At 37.0% G+C, this 16,097-nt stretch overlaps 1 protein-coding gene across 1 annotated transcript in view; it reads right to left on the bottom strand.

The window, feature by feature from the left end:
- Window positions 1–2,660: 2,660 nt before the first annotated feature.
- LOC136859577 (uncharacterized) overlaps window positions 2,661–16,097 on the bottom strand; it is a 790,883-nt gene continuing 777,446 nt past the window's right edge. The window contains exon 5 of the mRNA XM_068225810.1: window positions 2,661–4,322. Coding sequence (XP_068081911.1) covers window positions 4,234–4,322 — 89 coding nt within the window. The 3' untranslated portion in view covers window positions 2,661–4,233. The remainder of the gene's footprint in view (window positions 4,323–16,097) is intronic.

Here is a 16,097-nt window from a genome sequence, read left to right as displayed (position 1 = left end):
TCCTTTTTCCTTTATTTGTCTCTACCTCCAATCAATGCCACTGTCATAACATTCAAAATGCAGTTTCTGCCTGATTAAGGAAAGTACTCTCTCCAATAATGCATTTTTGTCTCTTTATCTGACTCTACCCGTCAATAGATTACTATATTTCTCCTCTTCTCTGTCTTCCATCGTTTCCGTTCCTTTTTATCCTTTCTTAAAATTCCCTGACTTTTTTCTTCGTTTCATGCATCTCAATCTTATCTTGTTGCAGGATATCACTGAGTTCTGCTTCTACGAAAGTCCTCAACTCCTTAGATTCCCTATTTTTCTCCAAAATAATTTCCTGCATTTTTCCACTTGACATATTTCTTTCATGGTCTCCGTTAGCTTCTCCATATCTTTTCAAGACAGTCCAGGTCCTGGATTTAATTCACTACCACCGATCACCAATAGCACCAACACCACCACTGATGTTAACACCGTCTACATGATGTTACGGTTATTGTTTCCGGTCTGTATTGATTTCATTTTCATCCTGTATTGCCACCTCCCTATAGCGCACCGATGTTGCTTTGTTGATACTCCCATGCTCGGTTGAGTCAGTTTCCTGCATACTTGCTTCACTTGTCACTTGCTCAGGACTATATAGATCCTTGACAGATAATACATGTGGAATTAATTATATTATTATTATTATTATTATTATTGTTATTATTATTATTATTATTATTATAATTATTATTATTATTATTATATAATTCGCTGGGGCTATCAAGGACCACGTTAAGTATTGTTGCATTTGACACTGAACTTGGGGCCTTCTTTAGAGCTCAAATTTCCCTCATTCTTTGTGAGTGGGCCTGCTTACGCTCCTCTGTCCAAGGGGCACCGTGTCTTCTCTTCGGTTGCTCGTCTCGGTTTAGCCCGTTCTTAAATATTTTCTTGCGGAAGAGATCTCTGTTAAGGGCGTCTTCAGCTGAGATATGTAGCATTTGCAGGTCTTCTTTGGTATTTATAAACCAGGGAATTGTGGTTAACTTTCTTCCGTTCATTCTTTTCAGATGACCGTAAAATCGTGCCCGTCTTTTTCTGATCGTGTGGGTAATTTTCTCTACTTTGCTGTAGACTTCCTCGTTGGATCTCTTTTGATAGATTCCATTTCTGTACTTTGATCCCAAGATTCCTCTCACAATTTTGCGTTCTTTTTTTCTCCAGTTCTTCAAGGAGTCCTTTGTTGGCATTTAGAGACAGGATTTCGGCTGAATATAGAACTACTGGCTTCAGAACTGTTTCATAGTGATGTATGCTGGTGTTTTGGGAAAGGCATTTTTTGTTTTAGATTGCACGGGATGTTTGGTACACTATTTCCAGTATGCGTACTCGCTCCTGAAGTGCTTCTTTGTTCAGTCCATTTTTCATAATGATCTCACCCAGGTATTTGAATTTGTCTACTCGGGTGATGTCCCCGTATTTTGTATGGAGTTTTGGTGGAGCCTCTTTGATGTTATTCATTACTTCTGTTTTCTCAAACGATATCTGCAGACCAGTTTATTCGGCAATTTCCTTTAAAATTTCAACTTGAGCTCTAGCGGTTTCTATGTCGTTTGAGAGAACAGAAATACCATCGGCAAATGCTAAGCAGTCTGTTGCGATCCCCTTGGATTTGGTTCCTATTCTTAATAGACTGTAGTTTATTATTACCATTATCATTATTATTATTATCATTATTGTTATTATTATTATTATTATTATTATTATGTTTAAATATTTCACTTAAAACCATACACTCTTAACTCCTCGCTTTAAAACAGCCAGTTTCATTATTAACTTACTGTTGCTCAATAAAAGCAATGAACGCTACAATACGGTCCAGAAACAATGCATACCCTAAAAAAGAGTAGAATAATATCAGAATAATCAGGACAGCTATATTAAAAATATTTATATCGCCAAAATTCAAATACCTTTCTGATCCTCTTTACGGTTATTTAGCACGAAATCACAAGAAATCGTGGACAAATGTGAAGAGACTCCTCCTCTAACCTGAATGTTAATGAAAGTCAACCTCGATCCACTGTTACCAGAGACCAAGCGAGGTGGCCGAGGTCGTTAGGGCCGCGTAGCTGTGAGCTTGCGTTCAGGAGATGATGGTTTCATATCCCACCCTCGGCAGAACTGAAGATTTTTTCCGTGGTTTCCCATTTCCATACCAGGCAAATGTTCGGGCTGTAACTTAATCAAGATCATGGTCGATTCCTTCCCACTCCTAATCCTTTCCTGTCTCATCGTTACCGTAAGACCTTTCTGTGTTGGTGCGACGTCTAGCAAATTGAAAAAAGGTACTGATTTAATGATATACCTAATCTCGTGCTTAGGATTTGTGCTAAGGGTCAGGTTGTTGTAGGGGCTATGTTCTTGAACTTTTCAAAGAATTGTTATGGTATTTATGATGATGATTCAATTCAGGAGTAAAGAGTTTCATTTATTGTTCACCAGTGTTACAATGAATAATTTTAATTCTTCTATAATAGTCAGTGTTTAGCAATATTTTTCATCTATAAAGACAATTAATGTGAATTGTAATTACTAACCTGTATACGTTGCTGACCTTAATATAGGAATGTTGGATTGAACATTTCTTTGGATCATAGGAGTTAATTAAAACTCATTTTCACCCGTTTCTCAAAATTTTATTTCACTTCATAACGGTAAAATAAATCCTCGTTTAAGATAATTTTCTTATCATTCAAACATTTTCTTCCAGGAATACAATCCACTCTCATATAGAGAAAAATTAAACAATATGTTGTATTAAATACATCATCAAGACATCCAAACTTATTCCTTGACAAATTAACATGGAACACGTAAGAATCTACCTACAAGATGATGGAAATGCATTAATGTGTACAAAATATTGATCGTACTGATGTTATATGTAAAGACATTAAGGTGCAACAGCATTGAACTATACAAAAAAGAATATTTATAGAGGTAAGGTACAGATTGTGTCAGCATTAGCTCATATTATGAATATTACTTACAAAAGAAAATCATTTTTTCTAGAAAATCATATAACTTACAGGAATATGGCACTAGATTGTGGGACAAGGATAAGTAGTAGTATCTGGCTAGAATTCAGAAATGGAATTAGGGTCTGTAGCACTTACCGTTTCTCAATATGTACAGTACGTACTTCAACACAAGATGGGAACTGGTAAGGGGTAGGTGAATTTCTCTTTTAAATGTAACCTATGTAAGGTATATACGAACTAGAAAGTCAGAAAGTCATGAAAATTCTTCACTTTTTTTGTGTGTTAGGTACCGTACTTATCAATCCTACATTGTCACTTTAAATTCAATGAATCGAACTTAAATCCATTAGAAACTAGCCAAGAAAATATATAGTTCATTACAATCAGCAAGATAACAGTATTATAAGAGTTTTATATTAAGATCGACACCATTTCACAGGTAAGATCACAACAATGAATATAATTTCTTTCCTTTCGTTTGAAAACTTTGAGCGGTCCACATTAACTTCTCATTTCTGTTTGGCAAGTCCGCGTCCAAGAGATCTGCGGACGGCACCCTAGGTCTCATTTTGCCTGCATCTTCAAAGCGCTGGCTTTAAACATTTTATTATTTATCTACTAGTTTTCCTACAATAGACCTGTAGTATTTGTTTCTAATTTAGACAAATTCCTTTCCCTTAAATTCTAGAAGCCACTGTAAAAATGAGTTGCCCTATACAACAGGCAAATATGTACAACAATAATTGCAACATTTTTCTCTTTGAAACTAATTGTTTTAAAGTTCTCAACATTTTGGACCAACAAAATGTCTTTAATAGCCTCTCTTCTTTCTACCTCAAAGTTGTTTACTTAACACACTGTTTATTTATTTCTTGTTAAGTCATTGTTGGCGATTGTCAGTTCTGTCATTTTCGTAATAATACAGCAGCGATTATCTGTTACCAAGAGATATCTATATTTTATTGCTTATTCCTTCAAAGGGCAAGGAATAATGCTACCATCGAAATGACAGAACTAAAAACAGTTTTCTTTTTCTCATTTTACCTTTCCAAAAACACTATACTTGAATGTCTTTTTCTATTTTAAATGATTTTTTTTCACATGACTAGTTCTTGCTGCTCCAGCTTCTTTCATCTTTATTTAGGTTTCCCATCTTGATCTACTTTTTGGTAACACTGAACACAAGCCGTGGCGCTGCTGATCCAAGCCGGTGGAGCTATCTGGCGGCATAACAGCCAATCACCAGGAGCAGGAGGTGGAACGCAGCAGAGAGGCGAGTGCTGGCCGTCCCATTTGGCGAAGTCACTGAAAAAAAGAAAACCAGCTGTCGGCAAAGTATTTTACAACACGTGTTCCTTTACCCTGAAAGTTTCCTCGCCTTATTGGACTGACTTAAATGCCTGAGAGAGATGAAAAGATTCTTGCACAGCACCAGTTAAATAAAAGTTTTCTCCCAACTTCCCATGTTGATCACTATTGCAAAGGTCCAAAAAGTTTGAAGAAATTCTGTAAATTTATATCTGTTGTCAGAAAATTGTCACGCCAAGTGATATATTGGAATGTAATAAATGGTTCAAATAAAGGAGCATTTCATATGAACAGCTAGTGTAGGTATATTCCTACAGCCCAACTGCATTAGGAATGGAAGATGTGTGATTGTTCTATTTAAATCAGAATACTTGTCTGCCTAGAGGACAATAATAAAATTTAATTCATTATTTAAACATTTCTATTAACGATGAAAGAGATGTTAAATTGAACCTGTGAGTTAATATTTTATTTTTTATTTATTTTGAATAAACATTATTCTGTTTTCTCCACAAAACATTAATTGATTAGATTGACAAAGCTAAAAATATAATTATGTTAATATATTAAATTATATTTAAAACAAACTTTAATACATAATTCACCACTATAAACTTACATATTATTTACAATATACCGGAATGATATGAAAACCTGAAGAAATTCATTTCAGTTTCGCTAATATAATATGATGCAAATGAATTGTACATTAGCTTTATAAACGGTTACTAAATGTACTTATGGAGCCATTCATAGCGTAAAGACACACTTCATAATCAAATTGAAAAACATATCATGGGCATTGTCTTTCTTGCACCAATTATCAAAACTATGCTTTAAATAGGTATTAACTGAACTTTTCTCGATAAAATGTTATGGATGAGTTGTAGATTTCACGCTTCTCTTCATGTAACATTCTACAGTTAAACAACGCGTTACACGGTAGCATGATATATGTATAAAACTTTCATATTTGAAGATTTGCCCTTATAATAATAATAATAATAATAATAATAATAATAATAATAATAATAATAATAATAATAATAATAATAATAATAATAATACAATTTAATTTCATTAAGTAATATTAAATAATTGATAACCAAGTATGAAACCTACAACTTCCTATTCATATGTCCAACACCATAAAATTCTGGTCGAAAAACTTTAAATTCATGTCGATGTAAGAAAATAAAAAATCCGCTTTAGAATTATCGTAATAGTACAACGAAGTAAACAAGTTCAACCTACACATGTTATATCCCGAAATTAGTGAATGTGAACTAAAACATTCGTAAAATAACCTTGGAATCGGTCACTAGTATTGTTCTTGTGCACAGACCGGAGTTGTAGAATTCTCTTCTGTCAGTGTTAGAAATTGCACTACATTTACCACTTATCAAGTAGTCCTGCTGAAATTTCCATTTAAATATTTCTACGTAACAAGCCAGAGTCAATATTTGGGTAATATTAACTAAATTCAGACGGTTATTATTTCACTAATATGACATTTATTATCGTCATCACCATCATCACCTATAGGAACATTCACCAGTCATTAAGAACATTACTAATAACTATAAATTATTTTCTTCAACTGTAATTAGCTGGCACTTTACAATAAAACTTTGAAATAATTTTCCCTCAGTCTTTCAGATTTACCCTCAATGTATCATCATTATTTACTACAACATACGTGTTGCGAATATTTATATATATTCATATGACTCTGGCTGAGCCACCATCAAGTAGCGCCACCAACACACTACAGTTCCTTTTTCCATTCTGAAACGTCACGATTGTAATCTCCATGGCTATTGTTATCCCTGCATCCATCTGTGATTTACGTATGTAATAAATAGTATAATTCTAATATAAACCGTGCTGACCTTATTACTTTCCGAAATATCGTGCCTTTTCAACAGGAAGTGATTAAATTGTAGTGATAAAATACACTGAAAAATAGACGCGTGAAAATGTCGTTTCGCGCACGGTTGGCGAAGTTGAGTTGAACATTTAGCTGATGATGATGATGATGATGATGCTTGTTGTTTAAAGGGGCCTAACATCGAAGGTCATCGGCCCTGAACATTTAGCCAAGTGTCTTCTGCAAAGCAATAGCCTGCGAAGATGAACACTTCAAGTATGGTGCGCATCGAGACCTAGTCAAAGGACAACTTTGACACGTGGAAAATTCACATGAAGGCTGTGTTAGTTAAAAATCGTACGTCGGCGTATGTAGCTGGGATAAAGGTTGAGCCTGAACCGGTCAGCAAGAACGCGGCTGCTATTACAGAATGGGAAGAACGTGACAGTGAAGCAACGTCAGATATCATCTTGTCGATGAAGAAATTTGAAGAGGAGAGTGTTGAGGCAAGCACAAACACCATATTCCCAAGCCAGAAGAATTAATCAGCAGCTCGATTTGTTCTGGGTAATTTCTGACAAAAGAGTACCGTTACAAAAATGTTGCAAAGTTTGGGCTGGGAAGACTTGGGAGAAAGGAGACGAGCTGCTCGACTAAGTGATATGTTCCAAGCTGTCAGCGGAAAGATTGCGTGGAACGACATTTGTAGACGAATAAGTTTGAGTGGTTTCTTTAAAAGTAGGAAAGATCACAATATGAAGATAAAGTTGGAATTCAAGAGGACAAATATGAGCAAATATTCGTTTATAGGAAGGGGAGTTAGGGATTAGAATAACTTAAGAAGAGAGTTGTTCAATACATTTCCAATTTCTTTGAAATCATTTAAGAAGAGGCTAGAAAAACAACAGATAGGGAATCTGCCTGGGTGACTGACCTAAATGAAGATCAGTAGTGATTGTTTCTTTTCATATGCCGAAAAATGTCCCCATAACCATGAAGATAGCGTTGAGGAACTGTTAAAATACATACAAGGACCATAGTAATAAGAATTTTATAATCAGTTCCAGATATCGTCTGTAGACCTAATAGATGAGAATTATGTTGACTGATATGTATGTAGTGCAGCCAATTTAACTGAAGTACTGAGATATCAGGTAAATAGGATTTATAATGTTTAAATAGTAAAAATTAAACTTTTAATAGAACTGGGAGTATTATTGATTTAAATAACACCTGTTATTCATTTTCTGTTATTTTTAAGCACGTTACTCTCATTCAGTTTCAACAAATAAATTTAAAATAACTTCTTTTCATCATTTATTGCTAAACGCAGTTATGTCCAGATGATAAAAAACCGCAAAGACTTAATATTTTTCCATCACAACATATTTCCAATAAGGGACTTTAAACGGTGATGAAAATAATAGTGTTAACACAAATTATTGTAGAATGTTATCCCTTCTACGGAAAGCTTTGCAAGCTGGGACTTACACCGTTACCACTACACGAGCAAACCTATTTAATATTACAGTATAAGGGGAATGCGAGCTAACAAATTAAGAGAAACAAGGGACATTTGCATATTATTATTACGAAAGGGTTTTTGAATAGGAATTCGGGATATTATAAATTTGTTTCAGTCTAGAGTAGTCTACTTTTAGATAAATCAGAAAAAAAAAGAAAATTTAGTTCTTAGAAGTGGCAAGCGCCAATTCAACACATGATTTCGCAGACTGTTGACAAAGTTTTTCTCATAAATCCTCTGGCACTGATTAACAATCCAGCAGCTTTAATGCCAGAAATTGCATAAATAATTAGGGTTTATTCACCCTACATTTCTCAGATTCCTGGGTTACCAATCAGGCAAAGTGAACAAATTTTGAGTTGCTTAAAATGTAAATGTGATCTACATGGTTTTTTTTGTTGTTATTGCTGTAGCTTCTCAGTAGCAGTGATTACTGAAGATAAAGATCGGTCTTTTTGGGACTGATACTGTGATCTTCTTTAAGGTGCCAGTCTGTGGAGGAAAGTCTATGGGCCTAGAGAAAAAATCTTTGAAATATACCTGTTGGCCCATAGTCGGCTCTCTTTTCTTTGTGTTTCTCTGGAGCTCAGTTTGAATCTAATAGTTGTATCTAAGATTACAGCACTATTATTTCTGCATCCGATGGCGATTATGTCGGTCCGTCAGCTGCTCCCCTCTGGGGCGATACAAATTTCCATGCGTTGCTAGGAAGCGGCACTTGTGTTCTTTGTCCGGATTTTGTGATGTCTGGTTTTTCTTATACAAGAACCAAGAACGTGTTCGAAGATCTCAGTCTTGCGGCAATATTCTGCAGTGGGAGTACGGTCATCGTTAAACAATTGCAGGACCTCTGTGGTTCCTTATAATGAATGAGCTGATGACTCTTCTAGAATAAATTGTAACAATTACTTTCTTTTAATACCAATATGAAACACTAATCTAAATTCTAGCATGGAATTTTATCTATTAACCTTAACTTCCCAGACAGTTCGGGCAAAGTATACCATCATACATTTTCATTTAAACATGAAACCTATAGTAAGATGAGAAAAATGGAAGCTACAGGTTAACGGGAAGTGAAATAATTTCATGTCAATTATATGCTATGTATTAATTCTTGAGGTTGTACAGATGATTCCCTATTGTCTGGATCGACCACTTCAGAGGGTAGAGTGCAACATCCTGGCAAATATGTGACTGGATTCCAAAGGATTTGCAATATTCCACAGCAGATTTTATGAGTTTGTAACACGCATTCCAATCATTAGCCCAACCACACGAAATCATTTAATGCTATATACTTGATGATAGTAGCTTATTTTTGGCTCATATATTTCCTTTATCTCTCAGCTGTCATATTACTATTCAAAAATAAAATTCAGTTTGTCTATCTACAGGAGGTTTACCTTTTTACTTACAGTAGGCCTACATGCTATTTATTTGCATGTTCTGCAGGTGACTTTTTATCTGATGTACCAGAAGTCCATGTTGCATTATAGATACTAATAAATAGTACCCCACTTTTCAGTCTACGATTACTCAACGTGGGAAAGCGGAGTATTCTCTGTTATACATAATTAATTTATTTACAGATTATGAAACAATGCTTTGAGTCAGCGTACCCGGGCGAAATTATTATTTTTGGAACTTCAAATTAAAATGAAATAATCTTAAATTTACAGGGACGATAGGACTTATGTGTTGATAGCTCTGAAGGTTACACAAACTTGAGAAGGTTAATTGGCGCCTCTTTCTATTAAACAAGTCTAAGTTCAATTAGAACCGCTACCACTGATTAACGTAAATATTACTTTCTCCTGATCGAATTACTATCCGGACAGGGCAACGAATTTATACGTTGCTTTATCCTAACTGAGCGATGTAATTGAAAATATTGCTCTTTTACGTAAATTAAAAAAGTTTCCTTTTTATTTTAGTTTCCAGGAGATGCATAATTGGCGTGGAGACGAGATGGCATGGGGGCCGGGAAGGGGGCGGCTGTCTGGCGCCTATGCACGCCAACTTGCACGATCCGGACGGAAGTTCCTGAGAGGCAATATTTTCAGTGTTAAAAGTGAGGCCAGGACCGCCCCTCTCTTCCTCTCGCTATCTCTTTCTTCCTCAGAGAGGGCGGGGATAAGCTGAAATCACAATCCGCCTCGCGGCCAGACATATGCCGCCACACGCAGTTGGAACCCACTGCTGCTTGCCTGTTTCCCTACCATTTGATTTAGAATCAATACGCTTCCTCAAATACCAGAAGAAATATATATCGAACTCATATATTTTCAATATCGTTACGTACTGCCATTTCATCAAGGAGATCGAAATGTTATTTTGTGATTTTGTTCAAATTTCGAAAGCCGATATTACAGGGTGCTTTGCCTTGTCAGCTAGTAAACAAACTAATAAAAATGTTCATGCTAATGGAGAAGTATTTTCAACCTAAAATATATTTTTCATGAGGACGTGTTGCGTCAACTCACCGCAGAGCAGGGCTATTCAATTAGGACCACATGTTCAAAGAGTGACTTTCCTTGGTCGACTTTCCTGTGATTGTAGGTGGTAGAATAACATCCACTGTATCTTTCGTTATAGATGACTAGAAAGGGTGACCATGGGGCTCAACTTGGGAACGTGGGTTGGTGCCCACGGTTCCTCTAGCTGATTCTGGCATGCTTCCACTTACTTTCGCCAGGCTCCCCGCTTTCATCTTTCCTATCCGACCTCCCTTGAAAAATTCTTGTTATTTCCTACCCCGACGATATTAGCTTTACGAGGCTTAGGGTGTCTCATTTTCGTGCCCTTCGTGGCCCTTGTATTTCATTGACCGATACCTTAATTGTTCGAAGTGTCGGACCCCTTCCACATTTTCCCCCTGATTACTGTTAATAGAGGATAGTTGTTCAGTTGCACTTTCCCTTGTGCCCGTTGCATTTTCGGACATGTTCCAGACCCAAGAGAGTATACAAGAAAGTCTTAACCTTTAGATACAATAGGAGGCCATGTTTAGCTTAGAACGAATACATTTCAAAGGCGGTGCAGAGCAGCGCAATGTCAAGCGAATTGTTTTAAAAAAAAAACAAGTAAAATAGAATAGATTATTGAAAAACTGAACTCGAGAAGACAAGGAGCAAATTGCTGTTGCTCCGTAGAAGAAAGGAAATTGTAAAAATTCCGGCAGAAATTCTGAAGAAAAGCTATTATAATTTAAAAGAAAACGGCAAAACAACCTGCGCAAGATCAGCGATACTTCGGGAATCATAAACTGTAGGCCGTAAAAAGAGAAAAGGATGTGTGTATGTATGTCCAGTCTTCAGCCCTAAGGCTGGTTGGATTCTCAACAGCTCTGCCATCAGCTGTCATAGATGGCCTAGGCATCACTGAAGAGGTGTACTAGGGAAAAGAGGAGCGAGGTAGTTTCCCGTTACTTTCCTCACCGAGCCAGAATTTGCTATTACATATCAGTCTGCCAAGCTCACTGAAATGCATGCACCAACCGACCCTATGAGCAACGTTTTCACACCATTCATACCAGGGACTGGCTGCACAAGAAGTGGCATTACTAGCATCGCTCATACCTCAGTCACTTTCATATTGTCAAAGCCAAGGATAAGACAGAGACAGGTCAATGAAAGTAACAAAATTGCTCTAGCTCATACCAGAAGACATAGTGCACTGTAAATACTAGGTCCTGCCAGAAGAGAGAATTACTCCATTAGAAGGAAAATCGAGGAGGGAATAATATTTTAGAAAATAAATAATTTAAATTCGAAGATTTTTGTAAGACAAGACGAGTGATCTTACGCAGACTTAGAGAACTGGTCAATTATAACACAAGAGAAGACTAAGAGAATAGTTTAAATGAAATATTATTCTAAGAAGAATCTAAAATGAATATTTACTTCTCGATAATATTTGATTTTATTGGCAGTTATTCCGAGAAGAAGATGACTTGCTAAGCATCCAGATGGACCAACCAGGTGGGAGATATCATCCGAACAGCTGAACCTACCCAAGATGAGAGGAGGAATTCGCCCAGCCGAACCTACCTAAGATGAGATCAGGAGTCCAGCCGAACCTCGAACCATGGGCAATGAACCAGCGATGTGACGAGCAGAAGGAGAGCAACTGACGGCTGATATGATGAAAGACGAGCTAAGTGTTTATAATAAGTAATATAATTCTTAATTTGGCTAGGCATATGCATTAGAATAGAGTATTCTAAGTGTGAAGTATTTAAGAGTGCAAGTGAAACAGTGAAGTGAAGTGCGTTACATTTAAGCTGGTAATACTATATTAAGTTAGTGTATAATTAGATAGATATCTCGTGAAGTATGACTATGGATGAACAAGTGGATCAACGAGGTAGTTAAGAATACGAGTAGGAAGAAAAGTTATATAACAGCTGATTGCAAAGATTGTCATATGGTGAATAATATCTATGAATCTCGCGAAAACATTCAGTCAAAGATTACGTCACAGGTGGATCGCATGTGAGAAGTGAAAGATATAGTCGAGTTATTCCTTGTAAAGTAATGTTGTTAAATGCACAAACGCAGTATTTAAGGTTAAGCATCGTAATTTTGGAAGAGAATTGATCAATGTAAAGGAGTATTTACGTACAGAAGAATGTTATGCCTCACTATTTGCAATTATTATGAAGGAGGTTATTAATGATGAGAGTAGATATTGAGAAAGATGAAATGGAATTAATGGAAGGTTGTATAAGGTAGTAAGAAGATATATGAATTGATTTGAGTAAGATAATGTGAGTTGTGGTAATCATGAGACATATCTATGGATGGTAGATGCTAGATATGAATGATATTGGATCAGTTAGACGATGCAAGCACAGGGAAAGAAATACACCGCGGGAGTGACATGAAATAAGGTATGGATGGTGAATATTCGTATATAGTTGAGATTTGAGAGGTGAAGTAGTATAGAATACAGCTGTTAATATTAAGATATATGAATTTTGTGACGTATTCTCTTAACATATGAGAAGGGTGAGGTATGTTAAGACGATATATATAGTAGAGGCGACGTATATACATAGTACCGACATATCATAACGCAGATACTTATTGAATTACTTGCACATATGATATATTAGAGATAAATTCAACGAGTGAATGCATATTGAGCCGAATAGAAATAAATTAAGAATTATTTAGGTAGAATAGTGAAATAGATTATTTTATATTTTGAGTGTTGTTTTATAATTCATGCTAAAATTTTAAATTAAAAGATAGTATATTAGGAGCCGTGATTTAAGAGGCAATAGGGATGGAAACCTTAGCACGTCAGTCGTCATAATACAGTTCTTCGCAATGATATTCTACATTAACGAATTCAGAGTTCATAACTTGAAGATTTATAAATTAAATGGTGGAATTCCAAAAAAAAAAAAAAAAAAAAAAATAATAAATTAAAATTGTAATGTAATTGTGATACAGTGATGCATGTGAATGACTAGTTTAATTTTTCAATGATGATCATAAATATGGAAACTTGAATTCATTTCAGAAACAGAGAATTCATTATATCATATTATTTTGTTTTGTAAGCCCGCGGTGACTTAAATATTGAATTTCACGAATAATTATTGAGCAACAGTTCTGGAAGATTATAATTACATGAGTTCTCAATTCTTACTTAGATTTCTTAGTTTAATAAATATGTTTTCTCATTATATTATAATACAGTGAATGGTAATTTGTAGTAATTGTAAGTAGATTGACTTAGTTTGTAAGGTGTTTATCATGCGATTTGCGTTAGAATTATGCGGTTGATGATGAATTTACATTTCTATGCGATAGGATGGAGACGTTCATCGGTGATTATCGCGTACGGAGCCTACGTTTTCCTCCGAATTCACGTAAAGCCTAACCTACAAGAAAAATTTAATATTTTTCTTGTTTGATGAGATACCCTGAGATTACATCTGACTGTCGGGGATTTATGGCTGTGTCTTACCTGGACGCGGGAAGGGCTCACCCTTAAAACGATAATCGCCCCCACCGCCACCTTCCCTAGATGAAATGTGTTTAGATATTTTAGTCTAATTCTTTATGAAGATCTACACTAATGAGCATAGCGGCTAATGAAGCATGCATTGGCGTAAAGTGATACGCCCCCCGCCCATTCGCTCATTTATTTGGCCTCCAAAGTCATCTCCCCACAACTGTAACGCTGAAGTCTCTTATTTTATGCCTTTCATATTGAATACTCCAGCTATCCCTATCCTCCTCGAGTTGTTTCCCTACATCTTGTATAATTAAGGACCATTTAGAAATATAAATATCTTCCTTTCATTCGTACGGAACGTCACGATTTACATACAATTGTTTTTCCGTCTCCCTTGTACCTATAATAGCACCTCCCTAAATTGTTAGTTACTGATAGTTTCGGGAGTGACATTCTGAATTCAAATATGCCGTATTACATCATCTGGGTTACTCAGACGTATACAGAGCTGTCTAAAAATGTGCGAAATATTTCCCTATCCACCAGTAGCTGAAAACCTCACCCATCCACGACACATCAAAAACCCGCTTTTAATTAACAATATTTTGGTTTTACATCCGACCAACTCAGACAGCTTTTATGGTGACGACAAAATAGGACAGAACTAGGACTGGTAAAGAATCAACCGTGATCCAAATATTTTTCTCGTATGAATGTGAAAAACCAAACATGCAAGTCCATTGGTATCCGTATCAAAGAACATGAACGTAATATTCGTCTCAACCAACCGGACAAATCGGGAATAGCTGAGCACGCTTTATCGTCGGGTCATGATGTTATGTTCCGAGATGCTCGATCTCTTACCCACACTAGACACTACAAGTCCAGGATTATACGGGAAGCTGTGGAAATACGAAGAAATCCTAACAATTTCAACAGGGACACCGGCTATCAATTAAGTAATACCTGGTTGCCAGCCTTTAAGCTATTTAGGCAGGTAGGTCCCTTCCCTGTCCCTTCACTATTGTTATTTCATCTCGGTGTTTTCCAAATTCGTACGTACCGGGCGAGTTGGCCGTGCGCGTAGAGGCGCGCGGCTGTGAGCTTGCATCCGGGAGATAGGGAGTTCGAATCCCACTGTCGGCAGCCCTGAAGATGGTTTTCCGTGGTTTCCCATTTTCACACCAGGCAAATGCTGGGGCTGTACCTTAATTAAGGCCACGGCCGTTTCCTTCCAACTCCTAGGCCATTCCTATCCCATCGTCGCCATAAGACCTATCTGTGTCGGTGCGACGTAAAGCCCCTAGCAAAAAAAAAAAAAAAAATCGTACGTTCCTCGTCGCCAGATGTTTCATTTCAGGCTTGTGTCTATATCATTCACCTGTCAATGTCATATATTAAGTACACACGTTATGTGAACCGCTTAGTCTGATTGTGATGGTTCGGTCAGCTTCCGCTTCGAACGCTAGCGTTGTGCCACGTCCTGGGAGCCATCTGGTGGCAAATGAACGTACCATTTCCACTTCTATTATAACGTCTAAAAGAGTCATTGTTTAATAAGCCTTTCTCGTGGACAGTCTAGATTCTTCTGAGGAGGCAGAGCACAGTTCCCTGCGAAACGTAAAGAATTCAACCTTATTTTTCTCGACATGGCATAAGCCCAAAAGCCTATACAGTATAATGTCTACAATATACTGTAGTTAAATATTTAAATTATCCGCGGATAACCATTTTGAGGATACGGTTAACCATTCGCGGATTCGGATTCGGGTGCGGATGAAGGAAGTGTGGATGTGGAGCGGATACTGATATTATTTTATATATCCGCGCAGGGCTCTAGCTATGGACCGCTGGAAGTGGAAGGAGGTGGAGGGGAGCATTGAGCGCGGAGCCGGTCTGCTGGTTACGTATATATAGGTGAATGCGACCTGTTGTGTGAATAGGATGTTACACAATGAAACCAGCTGCGGTCGTTAAGTTGTTAGTGGATTTCTTCGGTATTTAGGAGAAAAAACTACTACGGTAGATCGCATATTCGAACGGATTAGAAAACAGCTTCTCGATGAAAACGCTCTTGTTGAAGAGTATAGAACTCTTATGGTAGATGAAGAATTCACCGATGAAGATGATGTTGAAAGTGATTTTGGAAATGAAATGGCGTATGGCTTTTTTAGTGCCGGGAGTGTCCGAGGACAAGTTTGGCTCGCCAGGTGCGGCTGTTTCTGATTTGACTCCCGTAGGAGATCTGCGCGTCGTGATCAGGGTGAAATGATGATGAAGACGACACATACACCCAGCCCCGTGCCAGCGGAATTAACCAATTACGGCTAAAATTCCCGACCCTGCCGGGAATCGAACCCGGGACCCCTATGGCAACAGGACAGCACGCTAACCATTTAGCCAT

Source organism: Anabrus simplex, chromosome 1 (genome assembly GCF_040414725.1).
Source record: "Anabrus simplex isolate iqAnaSimp1 chromosome 1, ASM4041472v1, whole genome shotgun sequence".
In the NCBI taxonomy this organism is placed as follows: domain Eukaryota; kingdom Metazoa; phylum Arthropoda; class Insecta; order Orthoptera; family Tettigoniidae; genus Anabrus; species Anabrus simplex.
The sequence above is the reverse complement of the archived record's forward strand: the minus strand, read 5'-3'. Positions and strand labels throughout refer to the sequence as shown.